Raw genomic sequence first — 19016 nt, 5'->3', positions numbered from 1 at the left:
CTATGTGATTTGGTCCCATGGAACTAAAGCTGCAAGCGTGAAATGAAGAATAGTACAAAATAGGAACGATGCCGAAGCAAACACAATCGTGTAGCACAAACTGCCGGTTGTTTTGTTAGATCAGGCAGCGCAAGATGGGTTGCGCTTTTGGTGTCCATAGTTGACGTTCATTTATATTTAGCATCAACTTATGTCCTATCTGCTGATGCTATAGCGTGAAAAGGGCTGATGAGTGTGTGCATCAACTCATGTGAACGAACCCCATACAGAGACGTGATAAACGCTGTGTTTGCATTGGCACAAAGCAACCTTAATTTGCTAGAAGCCTAGACCGCTACGACAACCAACATCATTTTTCGCGCCTGATGTGCTCTGTGGCAAGACCAATACTAAATGCACGCTAATGGTTACCCACTAATCGACCGTGTCGATAGCGTCGACCACGGCGTGCTCCTCCACAAGCTGGGAAGGTATGGAAACGACCCCTAGTGGGTTAAAAGCGCTCTCAGTGGGCGTCTCCAGGTGACAAGAGGTGATAATCAGGCTCCCCTGGTCGGCACTCGCGGTATCTATCCCCCAGAGCTCAATAGCCGCGCCGGTCTTGTTCAGTCTCCCGACAAATGACCTGTGTGACACCTGACTGCCCGTCCGTGGCGGCACACGCCGAGGCGACACTCAGCTGCTGGACCGAACCAGAACGGGCGACTCTCCGCTGTCGATCCAGGGCACGGGGCTAGCCTAGAGCGCGGGTTCTGGTCAAACTTGCTCAAGGTTGTGGAGACGAACTCCACGAAGACGGACTGCATCCTCGGTGGAAGCGCCTAAAACATACAAGACAAGATACTTCCATTTGGCTATTTCCCAGTTCACCTTGTCACCCTCCCGCTCGGTCCGGCTGCTGGGAGTCGTCATCGACCCTGCCAAGTCCTGGGATGTTGGCATCAGTCAGGTCGTCAAGGAGTGCAGTGCACTCTTTATTTCTATTTGCCGACATAGGTATCATTTCACCAAGGACACGCTGAGACCGCTTTCGAAACTCATGTTTTTCTCCACATGTGTTATTTTTCGGTCTGAGCGGGCGCATTCAGAGCGAGTTTTACCATATCCAAAAACTTCTAAATTTGGCGACATTTTTGTGGAAGAGGCACAAAAATGACGAACATATTTGAGAAGAGAATCAGATTGGGCGCAGGCCTGAGGAGCGTTACGTCACGCATAAGTGTGGAAGGCCACACACAATGAATTAGGGCCTGGGGTAGGACGCGCCATCTTCGTGGCAAGGTCGGAGGTCTTCAGTCGTGCCACCCGTACCTCGTACCCGTGCCTCGCACGCGGGGCATCTGGAGCTGCCGAAGTGTAGCCTCACATTCTCTCAACGAACCTGCCGTTCTAATAGCGTACCTCACTAAATGCAGATCACTGTTTGCTTTTAAAGAGAGTGTTCCACATTTGGATGGGGTTTTGAACTGAAAGAGCTATCCTCACGATCATTCGGTGCAGTTCACAGCCCTGCCCAAGTTAAGACCTAAAACCTTCTGGGCTAGACGCCCGCGAAGATGTGCAGACTGTTTCAAAGCCAGTCAGGCGTACATAACACCACAGGAACGCCATTTAAATCCTGTCACCTCATAGACCATCCGGCGTTCAATGCCATATTATCGTCCGGTCGTTCAGATCTGGTGTCCATTGAGCACGACATCCAAATATCATGGACGCTAATTGGCTCTCCATCAATATTGAGCGATCGGTGCAAGTCTCAATCGCGATTAGTCATATGGTTGATTGTATTTTGTTATCTAACGTATTAAGTTGGACAGAATTGCTAGCTTTTTACGGAAATAAGACTTGTAATCGAATAATTAAAAAAAAACAGCATAACCGAGTATGTGATACGAGTGAACTTCTTGAACTCACGGATAATCTGACGTTTCAGAAATGTCGTGTAGATACCTCAAGCATTGCTGCACAATGTTACTGCAGGCACTATCTCTTGTCCTAATTTAACTTGCTTCGCTATATATTCAATCCAGCAAAGTTTGGATGTAAGCTTTCCTGAGATGTTTCCATGATTTAGAGTTTAACACGCGCTCGTTTGGGGGTCAATTTGATCCCCGAAGCTTTTTCCAGAATGGTACCCGATGACCTACGGCGGGTCAAAGTTAGGCTATGGATTCAGCTAAGTCAATTTCTAAGGAATTGGTCGATCTGATGCAACAACAAGTTGTTAGACGGAGGCATACATCTCTGAGATACTTTCTTAGCAGCACAACAATTGAAGCAGCAGCACAACAATTACAGCTTAGTAGTGGCACAGCACTTGAATTAAATAATTTCATTGACCTGGGGTCAAGTGTGAATATCAGATCCAGGTAAAAAACAGCGTATTTTATCACTCTTCGGCTTGCTGTATGAGGCAGTTTCTGGTGCACATTTCAAATTTATTGGCAAGAGAAACCAAATTATACACCCTCCATAAACCTGTTAAAAGTCAGAATAGGCCACTGACCTAAAATAGCCGAGGTCAACATCTTGTTTTTAGGAACATACTGCTTAGCGTTATCTTTGTCGCCTATTCAAATGCAAAACCCAAGGCGGTGTTGCATGATTTTGGTCACTATGACCTTGTAAAGATCAGCAAGATCACTGACCTCAAAAGACCATGTGAACGTTGGCTTAGAGTAGGTATCTAGGTTCTGGGGACACGTTGGAGACGAACCTGGAGTTTGGCGTTGTTTGACCTTACTTGACCCGAAGGTCATGACCTAGGAACATAAAAACTTGACCTAAATAAGCCCAAGTAAACATCAATACACCCTGCGAATTTCATGCCCCTAGCTCTCTTACTTTTTGAGATCTCGAGGGGCCAAATTGAACCCCACCGGAGTAAAGGTTATCCAACCGGCCAACCGGGCGCCTGCTAAGTGTTAGGGAAATTCCAACGGGTGGGTAAGGGGTGGGTGCAGATTATTGGAAATGTGTGTCTGCATTTCCCATAGCTATTTTTCCACATTCAGTATCGGCACAGTCCCAAAGGGCAGGTGGGTATGGGCTCCATGCCCCATGGATGGCGAGTGGATTTGAGTAGAGGAAATTTTATGCGTGAGGACTTCTCCCTTAAATGTCACCACCGGAACGCTACAATCATGGGATGGAATCATGGAATCAATCCTGGAATCACATGTACCGAAGCTGCAATCACAACTTTGCAGGATCGTTCGAGTATAAAGGGACATTTTCTAGCAAAAAGAAAGTCACCAAGTGAACAAAGGAAGGCGTGTCACAGATTCGCGCAGCTTAAAGGCTTTAAATCATGAACTATTTTTTGGCAAGCCAAATTCGCTTGAGGCTGGTCAACTCTTACAGTCCCATGTGGTCATCGACTGTGGTTATAGACTTCGTCGAGAGACGGTGATTTACCGGAGCGGGAAACAACAAACCTCCGAAAAACAAAACGTCTTTGATCGTGAAATTTCAGAAACTGGCTAAGCGTGGTGCGATTCTGTCGACGCGGAGCTGACGTCACCCGAACCATGAACACGCGCGCACGGGTAGCGGGATATGACAGCCCACTCAACAAGGGACACGGGCACAGCTGCAACAGGAGCGCACGTTCGTCTGTGGCCAACACATCTTCCAAAGTGGCCACGTACCCGAGCAAATGTTAGTTACGAATTTTGCACTTATGGCTACAGGATTATTTCTGCTGTGAAGAAAGCTTGGTGACCTCTTGCCTTGTAAGCAAACTGGTAAGACAAAATAGTGGTTGTGACAAGAACTTGGCAAGGGTACACAAAACCCTTGCTTGCTGTTTGGAATGAGTAGGTTTTGAAATAAACTTGGAACGTAAAGTCTTATGGTTGTTGGATTTTGTCGTCCAAACTGGCACTTCCTGGCATATTTCAGGATGGTGGCTTTCAAGATGAAAACTCATTATACCGAAACACGAAAACTTAAGGCCTATACGTTAGAGCCTCCCATAATTCCCATGAACAGAGTATTTTGCCCAGAATGCAGCCCACTGCTTTTTATCTTCGCTTCACATGACAAAACGTCTGCCTCACATTCGAGAAACCTGAGTATAAAGTAATAATTTGATCCTTTGTACCTGTCACTGATCACATTTATCATTGTTCAGACAACTAACTGATGCAGTTTAACAACAGCTTTCCAATATCGCGTTATGTGTGGCTTCAGTGCTTGCTTGGTTTTCGTGATCGTAGGGCGCCTGAAGTCCGCTTCCTCGTAGGGCAGAGGTGAAAAACTCGTAGTGCGAGGTAAATACTCGTAGGGCGAGAGTTAAAATAAATGGTTAAAACAATGAAATAAGAGCACACAACACACACACACACACACACACACATATATATGCACACACACACACACATATATGTGCAAACACACACACACACACATATATATATACACAAACACACACACATATATATATATATATATATATATATATATATATATATATATATATATATATGTATATATATATGCATGTATGTGTGTATAAGAAAGAAGTATATATAAAAGCAAACTTAATCGGCTATAACTGATGTCAGGTCAACTTCTAGTAAAGCGGCTAGTACTGTCAGCTAGCTACTTTATCTACCTCATCTATATTTACAACACAGCTTCAAAAATCCACCGGGAATGTTTCAACACTGCGTCACTGCACGCAAATAAGGTATATATAACGATGATAAATACATCAGCAATACAGGAAACAATACATCATCTCATTTGACTGTTGAATTTAACTTTTGCAAGATATTCGGTAAAAAAATATGTGATAGGGCTCTCTTCTAACTCTTGAGAACGAAGAGCAACGTGAACTCTATGGATGTTAAGCCTTGCCCTGATTCGCCTTAAAAAGCTGACTGATAGTGGGTGCCCAACAGGTGCACAGTGGTGTATACTTTTATGTGTTATGAGAAAATATATATGATATATTGTTCCGCTGATGTAGCAATGTCGGCCCTCCTCGGGCGGTCGGTGGATCGTCGGTCGCCGCCCACCGCCCTCGCCGGCCGAAGAGCACCGTGTTTTGTTCCTCGAAAACCGCCTTTGCTCCAAAGCCAGAAAGCCAATAACACATAAATGCAAACAGGACAGTGACTGTTTTGTTTTGTTTTGTTTCTTTTTCTGTTTTGTTCGCTTTTTAGCCATCGCTTTGTGTCATAATCACAGGCCGTCGCCGCGCGGCCCATGGAGATTGCAACGCCGGGTGTCGAGGCTGTTGTTGCTATGATTTGCGAGCGCGCGTGTTCAAAACCATGTTACATATTTTTTATCAATAATTAATTCTGGCCGAATCTTGAACATTTTAAGGCGAACATGGATTAGCCATGTTAATACAATTTGGGACCCATTTCATCTACAATCTACGTTCAGGGAGTCCTCAATATCATTGAAGAACACTGAAAAACATAGAACTGTAGTCTGTGACAATTATTGGACCACCTGCGGCGATCAGGCATATTGTTGCGTCGAGGACGGTTCCTATGCTGATCTGGGGCCAACTGCGTGGGTCAGATGGGCCCCCGTGTCAGAGAGGGGAACACTGTGATGTGAGATATCCTTCCAATGGCCTCCGGATCGACCAGGAGATCTCGTTCAATGTCGTCAGAATGACAACCAGAAGACACTTCGCGATGGGACGCATTGGCCCTTCAGCACTCGGCCGGAGCCGCTAATGTGCCCCTGTTGTTCTACTCAAGGGGCCCCCTGCCCGGAAGGAAATAGGGAGTCTCATTATTGTTGAGTAGAGGGGAGCTCTCATTCTTGTTGAATAGAGCGGGTCGAAATGAATTAAAGAAAAACCAACAAGGTGATCTCATGTTTGCCTGAGAGCGTTCATTTTTCCGAATAGAGTGGCGAAAACAATTACATCAAAAGGTTTGAACGTGCTCGCCTGCAACCTCGAGAGCAAGGACATCGATGGCCTGGGTTGCAGCTCCCGTAAAACCGAACGGCTTCAGCCACTGCGAGTGCTACCAGACAGCGGGTGCCGTATTAATCTGTCTTCTCGACAGATTGATAGTTACAGGAGCACCAAAAATGGAAATTCTATCTTTACCTTTCCAGTTCCACCACCAGATTAGAGGACCACTTCGCGGTGCTGTAAGGGCTAATACGTTCTTTTCATCAGTCTAAAAATCGCACGCGCGAAATATGCGTCCAGACTGCCTTCTCAATGTAAGATTTGATGTCTTGAAGCGTTCAAGGCTACTTCTTTCATGGGCACCATCATCTTCGTCCACCCGTTGACCACGGCTCGGTATAAGCTGCTAAGCCGACGCTCCGCGGCCAATGGAGACTGCAACGCCTGGCGTCGACGTTTTTCTTACTAGGATTTGCGAGTGCGAATGCTCAAAATTACATCATACAACTCAACTTTACTTAACCGATTACGTGTTTAAAGGCAACTATTGCAGAAGTGTAATCATCTTCGTCCACCGATGGGCCACAGCGAAAAATTAGCCACTGGGCTAACGCTCCGCAGACTATGGAGACAGCAACGCCTGCTGTTGAGGTTTTTGTTGCCAAGATTTGCGAGCGCGCATGTTATAAAACCACGCCACATAATTTGTTTCATTGATATATTCTGGCTGAATCTTAAACATTTTCAGACAAATATGGCGTGGCCACGTTAATGCACATTGTCGACCACTCGATCGGCAATTGCATTTGCATCTTCAAATTTCGATCAAACATATCGATTTACAACCGGCCATCGCGATGTCCTCATTGTCTGTGGAACCCAGATAAAGCATTCTGACAAAGGCTCTGAATTGTGTCGGTTTATAAGGAGCCCACTAAACCATTGCAACTTACGGGCACCGGCGATTTATTCCATGCGGTCGTTCAACGCCTGATTTCTGCAATTTATTGACTTGAAAATACAAGCAGAATTGATCTCACTGTAGCTTTTGGTTTCTGTTCCGGTTGCAAGGTACAAATAACACTGAAACGAGGAAAACCGCATCCCTTGTTATCAAGTCAGCTATATCCGGGGACGTTTTTGGGGGTCACCATAAGATGTGTTCCCCGTAGCAAGGCCCTGGCTACGCCCCTGTCTGCACACAAAAGCAGATCAAGTCGTCTACGTTCAATGATGGGCAAATAAATGTCCGTTGGGCCAATTCATACCTAAAACAAGCAGCTTTCCGGAGGCTTTTTTCTGAGATGGTGTGGTGTAAGGGAAGTTAATTCAGAAAAAGATACTGTTGCAGGTGTCCAACATGCTTTACACACCAATTAGTAGCCATGCTGATCCAGAAATATGCAATAAAGCAGCCATATGATCAGTTCGCAACCAGTCATGCTTGGACAGTGGCCGCCGACGGCGGACAGGAGCAGGGCTGAGATAAGGAATGTATGACAGAAGGTCCTTCATTCTGTGGCTTGGTTTCTAAAGAAGAATCTCCAGTTTGGCGGCTTTTGTCAAACTGCTTTTGGCAGTTTCAACATTCTAAATTGGTTTCCGCCTAAAATGCTGCGACAAGTCTTATCTCTTGAAAAGCAGCCAGCGAAATTAAGGCGCATGAAAGATCTTCCACACTGTGAGCCATCGATTCACATTCAAAAATCTCACCAGCCTATGTCCGGGCCGTATTGTGGCATCCGCCCTGCGAAGACAGATGCCTCCTTAATGACCCCTTAATGACCCAAAATACCTACCCGCTCGTGGAATATTGCGTCCCCAGGAAAGACAACGTTGAAAGGAACGAATAATCTTGGGAAGCTGGATAGCCTTATTTCCCGAATGACTGATGAGTCGTACAGGTAAGAGTGTACACCAGTGAGAAAGAGCTCTAGGTGCATGTCTAGAATAGCAGGCATTACATCTGATTGAAGGGCGACAACCTCCATCCTTAACCCCTCCCCCCTCGGTCAACGAGCTTGTTTTCCAGAAAAAAAGTTCCTGAAATGCGCCCTGAGCTTGACCCCCCCCCCTCCCCCCACTTTTTGAAACGTTCCTGCGCCTATCGGCAAGAGTGAAGTGGTGCTGAGGCTCTGATAAATCCAGACAATGCACGCGCCTATGAAGACGATTACATCCTCGCCAGGGAGCTTGGGAGAAGGATGCGCTGCTGTTGCTTCGTGATAAGAACCTCCCGGAATAGAAGCTTCAGGCCACGGGCGGCGGACCGTCACGTCGTCTGAAGGGCTCCGCGCTGTCGTTTGAAACTGGCTGAAATAGCGTTAGTGACCAAGGGATGATAAATTTAATTGGCCAAAGCGTCCAAACTTGAGAATGTCGCTATGATAGCCGCCTTAAGGCGCATATACGCGTCCAAATGCGACACAACATGTCAGGCTCTTGGCTTTAGTTGCACTCCGCCCACACGCACGTGTGCTGACGTGCGAGACTGCCAAGTCGGAGAAGGGGATTTCGGGGCAATTGCCAAGAAAGCAACATTTTCGCCATTAATGAGCTCTTTCTCTCTCTCTCTCTCTCTCTCTCTCTCTCTCTCTCTCTCTCTCTTCTCTCTCTCTCTCTCTCTCCTCTCTCTCTCTCTCTCTCTCTCTCTCTCTCTCTCTCTCTCTCTCCTCTCTCTCTCTCTCCTCTCTCTCTCTCTCTCTCTCTCTCTCTCTCTCTCTCTCTCTCTCTCTCTCTCTCTCTCTCTCTCTCTCTCTCTCTCTCTCTCTCTCTCTCTCTCTCTCTCTCTCTCTCTCTCTCTCTCTCTCTCTCTCTCTCTCTCTCTCTCTCTCTCTCTCTCTCTCTCTCTCTCTCTCTCTCTCTCTCTCTCTCTCTCTCTCTCTCTCTCTCTCTCTCTCTCTCTCTCTCTCTCTCTCTCTCTCTCTCTCTCTCTCTCTCTCTCTCTCTCTTTCTCTTCTCCTTTACCAGCAAAACTCTTCGGCCTCAACTTCGCTAGCGTTTGTTTCAAGAGTTCGCCTATTTATTTGCTGGCAGCCTAGGCGTGAGCGCCTCGAAGTACGTGTCGGCCCAGAAGAAACAAAACTCTGCGCCACTGGCATGGTTCGCAAACGACCGAACTTTGACGCACAGCGGGCGGGACATGTGCCGTGCCTGCGTGGGCAAACAGCACGGCCTGTCAATCGTTATGCCTGAGGAGACAGACGTGCACTGTGTCTGGATGAACAGACGGCAGCCCGGGTTGCCTGGGCGGAGGACAAGCGGACATCACGGTCGCGCCTCGACGTGCAGACAACTTCGTCTTTGACCCTGTCTCGGTGGAAAGAGAGCGATTTCTCTCACGCCTTGCTGGACACATGGCGGCGCCACCTGTGTCTCGGTGGATCGTTGTCCGTTTCCGCTTCGCACGGGTGGAAGGCCGGTTGAATCCGCTTCCTCTTCGTGGACGGGTAGTCGCCCGTCTTGTTGTGTCTACATGAAGAGACAACCGTCTTTACTGTGTTTTGGGTGGCAGACGGTCGTATCCGCCGGGTCAGGATTAACCAGAATGTCCGCCGCTACGCATGAGGGCGGCTGGCCGCCTCTGGCGTATTGACCTCTATCGCCGTACCTGTGCAGCGTATGGTAGGTTCCCACAACGCTGGGTCAAACGGTGTACTTGGCTGAACTCCCCGACGCGTTCCATGTCTCCGGGGTGTCCTCCCATCGCGTGCGATGGCATAATGGGCGCCCGGCGCCACGGCAAGGTCGGGATTGCGACTGACCACCGCCGGAAACGACGCGGGCGACCCCTATCTGCGCCGTCCGGCATCGATCTCGACGCGCTCGTGTGACGTCATAGCGCAGTCACCAAAATACCGAGCCGCTGCGGCGTGGGAGGGCGCGCGGGCGGCTGGGGTCCGCCCACGCGGCCGGCGCCGGCACCTGGCCTCTCCGCGGGCGCGGCTCCTCGTGGCTCGCCCTCTGGTCGACGACGCTCTCCGCTGTCGACGGAGGCGCCTGACAGGCCGGTGCTCATCCCAATTTCTGGGGCGTCGCGGTTCCCTTAGAGCTTTTCGCAGAGACGCCTGAAGGAATGCCTCTGCCGGGCACGTTTTCAGGGCCATCATTGAGCAAGCATACTAATGTTTATAGATCAAGCAACAAACTGTCTCGTTTGCACTCAAATCTGACTTGACCTGATGGAAACGTCAATTATCTTAATGCAATATGCATATTTCAAACATCAAAAGGGAACGTTCAACATTTGAAGATATTAAAGCAAGTATCAGATGTGATGAAAAAGACTCACTTATGACTTTGCTATACTTTTAAGTGAAACAGCTGCTCTAAACAACAAAATTCATCTTTTGGGCAGATAGGCTCCCGAATACATTATTGTCTGATCGCGTCATAGAACGTTTATATGGCGTTGAGATGCTGCCAAACTATCCGTACGAAATTGCCATCGAAGCATTTACTTGTAGTACTTCGAGCTCGTCACGAGAAATATCGTCATGTGTTCGTGCTTTTGGTCCTGTCTGGTGATGTTCTTGCGTAGCCATCCGTGAGTTTAAGATGTTTACCTATGTTCAAAAACTCGGTTCCGGCGGTATTCTTTAACTTATTCGATTACAAATCGTGATACCGTAATAACTATCAACTGAACCAACCATGTACAGCCACTTACTTGCGTAGCAAAAAACGTTGAGCAAAGCAAAATGATTGGAGCTGGCACGGCTTGCTCAGCGTTGTTCGAGAGCCAACCGACGTCCATGTCCACTGACATCCACTACATAGCCGTTCTCGCGGACGCCAGATCTGAACGGCTGGGCTACGGCGACGGCGTTGAACGACGTTGCTATGGCATCATGTGTGCCTGAATAGCCTGGAAAAGCCTACACAAATTGGTCTGCACATCTTTGCGGGCGTCCAGCTCAGAAATTAGCGGGTTTAAGGCACTAAGAAAGGCAGGGCTGTGAACTAAACTGTGAACCGATCTCCAAAATGACCATCTCAGCTCATAACCCCAAAACAAATGTGGAACACTCCCTTTAACCTACCTTGCCAGAATGGTAGAAAATGTTTAATTAAATGTTTGGCTGTGAAAGTGAAGAAAGCATTTCTTGTTTATATGCCGAAAACAGTGGTCCGAACAAAAGGAAGAAACTACGCTCTCTTGCACCACCCAGCAGCAGCCGGCTTCTGGTTCACCTGCAGCTTCCGGCTCGCATGAGCATCGCTAACACCTCCTCTTTTCATCTTTTCGGGTATCCGATGTGCCTCACGATTTTTCGGCCAGTGATGGCCTCTTGGATCTGGATGCTCTCTTTTAAGACTGCCCTTTCATCTAGACTTTGAAGAGCCCTTGCGTCACTATTGGCCCACGCCAGTCGTTTACGTTTAAGTCATGAAACTGCCGTGTAAAACGCGAGGTAGCTTGACGTCAAATTGAGACCGAATCTCAACTTGGCCTCCAATGGCGCCTGTAAAGGTCGCGCAGCGCGTTCTCAGGATCACCGACCAAGATAACGCGGCGCATGCATAGTGGAGAGTGCGCCGCCGGGTATTCTCCGCCATTTTGTTTTGTCGTGGGTATCTTTGGGAATTATGCCGCTAACGTGGCAGAGCAAGAAGTTGAGGTTTTAAGTTAGGTGCTGAAAATTTCAAGCAAACATCGGCAAGTCTCGAGTCTCGCCAGACGGGCAGAACTGTTCTAGGCACGCCTCCAAAAAGCCGGAGTTTGCCGCAGTGTCAGTATTGGAATTCAGTTTTTTTAGGGTCGCTCTGTGATAAAAACATAGACCAGCAAGAACTTTTGGTAGGGAATAAGATACTGCTATGCAAACACAGAACATTACATACGAAAGACACTCCATAAAATGACGCTCAATACGTGACATAAAACTGTCATATCTGTCAGTCATGTGTCCACCGCCTTCACTTGCTAGACTACTTGTCCCAGCCTCAGAGTGCAATCGCTGATGCACGCCGGGGGACGTGCAGGTGGCTGGGTTACACCTCTTATTAGTCTTGACGCACATTACGCCGTACTATCCAAGACAGCTAATGGGGCTGGATGACTACTAGCATCATCCATTACCGTGTGGCTTTCACCGTTGTCAACTCACAGCCACAACGCGCAGGTGGTACGTTGGGAGTCCATCCGACGTAGTGGGGGCAAGTACGGAAGAGCGGCATTTGCTGTCCATTTGATTCAAGCTGCTGATGTAACTGAACACCAATGTCATTACCGAGTTGGACTGGTAGTGCAGCTGTGTCCGCTCCCGGAAAGCGAATTATGGACTAAGTTTGAATCCTATGAACATGGAATGACTATCTTTGAGATATCGCTTTCCATAAGTGTGACTGCACGGAAATTGCCTGTGTCCCATAAATAATCACTTGAAAAGTCCAGCACGAAATTCCTCGCTCATGTTTTTAGTGTGCCACACACGCATACGCAAAGATATGACACGTCTGGGATGTCCTCTCTGTTCATTCTTTTCCTTCATTACAACAAAGGAGAAGCCAAAGTCGCACAGATAGTCCAAATGAATCAAATATACAATTAGATCCAGCAATCATGTTTACGCTTTCTAACAGAACGACGTCTATGATATTCAGACAAGCCTTGATAATGAAAAGATTCGATGAGCAATGGCCATTACTTTGACCTATACGACCAGTAGGGCATCTTTGGCAGCGAGGTGCGAGCGAGATTTTTACGGATATGAGGGTCATCCGCTGTTATGTAGGTGATGTAAAAAATAAGCTGCTGAAGCCAGACACACCCAACATCCGGTGGCCAGAAGATTGGACTTATGCGTTCCACAATCAATCATTCATGACTAGTTAACAGGCAGAGGTCCACTAAAAGCCCGCTCACGTATTCACGAATGGCATTTCGTGAAAAAGGCCGGTTGTGAAGCTGGTCATGGTTGGCAATTTTAGCCGACAAATTTAATGAATTTGCATTGGTTTGCGGTTTTGCCCATTGTAACCGGAGCATTGTGACAGATGCAAACGTTTCCGATGGGTGTTGAGTACACTAACCAGGACTACACTTCGGTGGGACTTTTGTGATCCAGTGTGCCACTTCTTCCGCCACAACGTCTTGCACTCTAGATCAGTTCTAGGCAAGTACACTTATGATTCGAACGATGTTGAAATGCATAAGTAATTTCTCGCCGGTGTTTTTCACGTCTTCATTCTTCCTGCTCGCTGAGATCTGACATCGTTCCTACAAAAAAAGCACGAAACGGGCTGATTCAGCTGTCTGCATGCATCAACCGACACTTCTGCCGATGTGGGTATTCTCCGTCTTGAGTATCCGTCCATTCCGTATTGCCGCGATGCTGGCTGTCGAGACCCGGACCCGGTTTCGACCCGCGTTCGCCAGGTTTTTGCGGGCTGAAAATTGCATTTTCTGTGCAGGTCGAATAAGGGAGTTGGAATCGCGGTGATCTTGCAAGGTTGCAGGAATAGCCCATCCGGTCAAACTACTTGACCGGTAATGCATAGCAATCTGGCTGCATGAATCTGAAATCAGTGGTTGCAAAGATATGGTCTTCTGGGAACCGAGCCGGCCGTGACGATCAGGGTAACAGTATTATCATGGCTCAAGTAAGGTTCGCTCGCCCTGCGTTTTCGGTCGTTGCCATGAGCTGTGGCAGCTCGGATGCGTCCGGCAGTCTGTGCAGCCCGCACAGTCGGTCTGGCCTCCCGAGGGGAATTTTTAAGCGGCGGCTGCACAGTTTTAAGAGAATTATATCACCAACATAGAACATGAGAACAAGAAGAGCTTTGTTCGGAGCAGTCATTGCAATCAAGGCCTTAGGCCAGACATTGGTCTAGTCGTGCATATGTTTTGCCTTTCATAATGCAAGTAAACAGCCGCCTTGTTTGTTCAGTCTGTTAGAATAGCAGCTGGTGTGAGACCTATATCCGTCGCAGGCTGCCCTGTTCATCTGTTTTACATGCGTGTTTTCCTTCCTCAGGATGCTTGTTTGAAGATCTCTGCGAAGATTTCGAACGCTGCTTCAGCGGTATGTACCTTTCATTGTGAGAATACGGGTGAAAATCTATCACCCGATTGGCGTTCACCCGTGTTTCAGGCAACGCTGCATTTTTGCGTATTGCTTCGTGATCTCACTTAAAAACTATTCGTCATGAGGCACCCCATCTGCGTATGTGTAAGTCACGCTACGAAAATGGATGTTCTGTGTGCATATCATGATGTGTATACTTGACCGCTGATCATGTACACACGCCATGTTCAGAGGTTCCATTTTAGTTCAGAGGTCAATAATCTGTTCGGTGAAGAGTTTGTGCACACGCTGTTGTTGACCGTGCGCTCAAGAGATCGTTGGAGGCACCACCGACGCTGTAGCCAACATGGCTGTGCGTTTGTTCGCTGGATCCGTGGCCTTACCCAAGCGCATAAAGTATCGAAAGGATGCGAAACAGTGGATAAATGGGCAATGAACAATCGACCGCAACCTGGTTAGAAGTGAAATGATCACGACGCTTCTACGTGGGCGGATATCTGCGCCATATGGCCGTGGCGGAAACCGCTGACTCAGATCCGTGTGGGCAACGCAGCAGCGGCCAAAAACCACCAAAGCGCACCATCTGGAGCGTTCGTGAGCGCGTCAGCGGAAGCCTGCGTCCCGGCGCCATGGCCCCAGACGGCCGCTAGCATTGGCAGACTCGATCGCGCATTGAGCCAGGCGGCGGCGGCGCCAGGGCGGCCCTGAGCGACACGTGTCGCCAGCCGGTCTGTCGGTCCGGAGAGCGGCGGCTCGTCGGCTGTCCAGCTGTGCGCGCAGCCTGCTCAGTCTGCAGACGGCCGCCGCCCGGCCCTGCAATCAATACGGACGGCGCTGCCGGCCCAAGATAGCCGCCTACCTGCTGGCCGGCGGCGGCCTGCCGGCGGCGGCCGGCCGGCGGCAGCAGCGCGGTCGGCAGGCGTCTTCAGGCAGTCCTGTCAGACTCGGCGGGTGCAGACGCTGGTCTCGGAGGGGGGGGGGGGGAGAGGCACCTGCACGGACGGAGCAGGACGAGGAGGCGGCGGCATAGAGCTGGGTGAGGCATGGCGGTGTTGGAGATCATAGCTGGATGGGGAGGGTTAGGTGATCGCCTTGATGTAGGCTTACCGGGAAGAACATACTGGGGGCTGCTCAAGTGCTGTCACTATCGAGGCCCGCAGAGTAAGGGAGGCCAAAAGATGGCAGCGTTGAAGCGAAGGAACGGACGACGAGAGGGAACAAATGGTCGCCGCAATCCTTCTGGTTGGCGGATTTTCGGAGGCGGTGCTCAGGAGGCTGGCCGAGAGCTGCCGCGATGGTGCGCGCCGAGGGGGATCGGTGCCTCTGCCGCCTCAGTGGTGACTGTCCGGGCTGTGGCTCGACAGCCAGGCCCGGGAGACGGGCACACGGCGTGATGACCTGATGTGGGGCTGGAGCGGGTGCGGTGCAGAGGAGACGAGGTGTTTTGGGAATACGACGTCCAGTTAATGGCGGTGGATGTTGGCTGGGGTTCAGTTACATGCTTATAGCCAGAGCGTCTTTCGGGAACTGGCGCTAGCTGTCTGGCGTCGAGGTAAGCTCGTCCTCCGGGAGCTGGCGCCAGCGGTCAGACGTCGAGGTAAGCTCGTCTGCCGGGAGCTGGCGCCGGTGGTCGGACGTCGAAGCAAGCTCGTCCTCCGGGGGCTGTCGCCAGCGGTCGGACGTCGAAGTAAGCTCGTCTGCCGGGAGCTGGCGCCAGCGGTCAGACGTCGAGGTAAGCTCGTCTGCCGGGAGCTGGCGCCAGCGGTCAGACGTCGAAGTAAGCTCGTCCTCCGGGAGCTGTCGCCAGCGGTTGGATGTCGAGGTAAGCTCGTCTGCCGGGAGCTGGCGCCAGCGGTCAGACGTCGAGGTAAGCTCGTCTGCCGGGAGCTGGCGCCAGCGGTCAGACGTCGAGGTAAGCTCGTCTGCCGGGAGCTGGCGCCAGCGGTCAGACGTCGAAGTAAGCTCGTCCTCCGGGAGCTGTCGCCAGCGGTCGGACGTCGAGGTAAGCTCGTCTGCCGGGAGCTGGCGCCAGCGGTCAGACGTCGAGGTAAGCTCGTCTGCCCGGAGCTGGCGCTGGCGGTCGGACGTCGAAGCAAGCTCGTCCTCCGGGGGCTGTTGCCAGCGGTTGGGCGCCAAGGCAAGCTCGTCTTCCGCCCCCATTCGCAGAACTGGGGGAGGGGAGTCGTGCCGGCTCGCGAACTAATTATGCTGGGAAGTCATGTCAGCCGGACCAACCGCGGGGTCACTTCAGTATGGCGGCATGCGGACGAAAAATTGATACTTGCAAGCAAAGTGTGGGCATCTGGATGTACTTGAATTCGATGTGCTTGCAACATGAGCAAAACGAATGCTTCGCTCAAAGTGCACAGCAATCTATCGAGTGTCAAAATCAGGACCAGGCAGGGAAAGCAGCCTTCGCTTGAGTGCTTCACTGAAAGTGTCACATACAAAATTCCTGATAGCGCCGTCAGCTGTTACTGGCCTTGTCGAACGAGGTGGGCTTTATTGACAGAGGCACAAGTTTGAAGCCATTTGTCTCAGCCCTGAACACTGTGATGATGCCCGTAGTTCTGCGCAGATGTCACTATGGGGCCCGTGCGTCCTCGGACGTGGCTGGGCTCTAACGAATTCTGCGACAATGCACCGATTGGTAAAGAATCTGAATTAGATCGGTTTACGAACAGCGCGGTTGTCTCTAAGCAAGCAGTATTTTCGATTAGGGCGGTTGCTTATGTTTTTAACTCACTGTCGCTCACTTTCAGCCGGCTCGGCAGCTTTTAAGTTCTTCGAACCCATTTGGTCTGACGTCCTTTTTAAAATGCTTCATTTGTCATGCCGCTCATTCGTGCCAGCCTGTTGAACTCAAAGATCGTTGGATATCAACAACATCGTGACCAAGCAGCGAATTCTTTCCCATGCGCACCCTCGCTTAACCAGTTGTGTGTCACGTGCGGGATAATGTGCAATACTTACTTCATATTGCGCACCCATGGTCCAAGCCAGTGGATTTCAAGGTTTGATGCTGTCCAACATCGTTCGATAATCACTTTTTATCGTTGCGTGACCGGACATAGTTGTGAGTCGAAACACGGCAATTCAACTGAATCATTTAACGCGCAGTGAGCAAACACGCGCCGTAGCCAAGCTGCTTGACTTTAAGCGTGCTTAAACTACGCATAGAGCTTCCAGTGCGACGATCAAATGTTAAAACGTCAGGAACGCCCATGCAGATGGCATAGCTAACGCACCAGTGCTGTGAGCCTATGAGCCTGTGAGAGCCTAGAGGTGTTCTTTCATGACTGCTATTGATATGACAGTCCAAGCACCTGAAGAGACTCATTCTGCCCTAAAGAGACCCGCTCTGCCTCGCAGCGGTCCGCTCTGCCCTGCAGCGGCCGGCTGTGCAGCGCAGCGGCCGTTCAACTCCAGGTGTTTCGAGCCGCACGCTGTGCCCCGCAGCGACCCTCCCTGCCACGCAGCGATCCGCTCTGCCTCGCAGCGGTCCGCTCTGCCCCGCAGTAGCCCGCTCTGGCTCGCAACAGCCCGTTCGGCCGTGCAGCAGTCCGCTCTGCCCTGAGGAGACCTATTCTGCCCTGCAGAGATCCGTTGTGCCCCGTAGCGGTCCGCTCTGCCTTGCAGCGGCCCGCTCTGCCTCGTAGTAGCCCGCTCTGGCTCGCAGCAGCCCGTTCGGCCTCACACCAGACCGCTCTGCCCTGAGGAGGCCCGCTCTGCCCCGCAACGACCCGCTCTGTCCCGCAACGGCCTGCTCCGCCCCGCAACGGCCGTTCAGCTCCAGGGTGTTTCGAGCCGCCCGCTGTGGCTGTCACCACCTTGAAACCCTGGCGTGGCGGACCTTGCGTGCCAGGACTTCCGATCATGCGTGGGGAGGATCAAACGTTGCGCCGAATGGTACACTGGTGCGGTTCCGATGGCTAGAACAATGACAGCGACGGCACCGCCATGCTGCGGCAACGAGCGTCCCTTTCTGGGGGGGGGGGGGGGGGGGGGGGGTCAGCCGCTCGAGGCTTGTTCGCCTGGTTGCGGTGTGCCTGGGTGTGGTCTTCACTTTCGACTCCACTGAGAATCATGGAAGTTGCATGGTAGATCCCGCTGCGAAACGCTCCACAGGGGAGCTGTAATGTTGGGAGGAGAAGCATAAGTCTGTTGGTGCGGTCTATCCGTCGGAAAAAGAGCATTTGTAAGAATATACACACATGTCTTGTATGTGGAAAAAAACTGCTGCATGATTCACGACCAAAACGACCACGACCGTCTCCGCTGGCCGTCGCGAAAGTTGCTCAGTGTCAGTCGGCCTGGCAGCTGCCACTGCTGGTGCGTGCTGGGGTCGAGCTGTGCGGCTGACTGTGTGACAGAGCCGACAGGGAGGCTCGCTAAGCCCGATCACTGTCGGTGGCGGAGGCAGGCGGTGTGCCGGGTCCAGCGGGAGAACTGCAGGCGCTGCGCCCAGCCTCAGGCTTGTTACGGCGTCCTGGAAACCGGGGACAGACATATAATGACGGCTGATGCGCAGCAGTTCCCTGTTACCATGGCGACGCGCCGAAACAACGGCCAGGAGCCCCGCTAATGCATAATACGTTGATTGGCTACGGCTGTTTACTTAAGGTCCTGTGTACGTATTTACTCAGCACTGCCAGAGTCGCTCGCGGGCCGGATCTACACGTGGGCTTCTAATTTCCTAACATACAGAAATTCAGGGTCCTAATTTAACAGCCCTTAACAAATGTGAGCAAAAAAAAAAAACGTGACCCGTAACCGCATTACCGTCTGCCGTTTACCGTTTTCTGAATGTTTAGTAGTTCCATATCAGTAGTGGGTTACGAGTGCTAAGCTTAACGAGTACTAAGTATTGTCATGGTCTACTGGTACATTATCATTGTACACACACATGAGTGGGATGTCCCGTATGTTCGGAGACCCTCGCAAAACTTTAACATGAGATCAGTAGACTTTGCGCGAAAGCAATTGGCATAAGCCCTAATGTACCCCACTGGTTGGAAAGTTCATCCTCTCCACCTGCTTCACTGTTTCGCGCTGAGTATGAGAATGTTGTTTTACGGTAGACCGTGAAAGGAAAT

General features: G+C 50.5%; 1 protein-coding gene across 1 annotated transcript in view; it reads left to right on the top strand.

Moving 5' to 3' along the window:
* The window catches only part of IA-2 (tyrosine phosphatase IA-2), a gene marked incomplete in the record, with an annotated part of 128911 nt that overhangs the window by 2375 nt on the left and 107520 nt on the right, over nucleotides 1-19016 (top strand). Inside the window, 1 exon segment of the mRNA XM_037212632.1 lies at nucleotides 13870-13917. Coding sequence (XP_037068527.1) covers nucleotides 13870-13917 — 48 coding nt within the window.

This window comes from Pollicipes pollicipes, unplaced genomic scaffold (genome assembly GCF_011947565.3).
Source record: "Pollicipes pollicipes isolate AB1234 unplaced genomic scaffold, Ppol_2.1 Scaffold_3087;HRSCAF=3621_pilon_pilon_pilon, whole genome shotgun sequence".
In the NCBI taxonomy this organism is placed as follows: Eukaryota; Metazoa; Arthropoda; class Thecostraca; order Pollicipedomorpha; family Pollicipedidae; genus Pollicipes; species Pollicipes pollicipes.
Note: the sequence above shows the minus strand (reverse complement) of the source record. Positions and strands in the feature narration are given on the sequence as shown.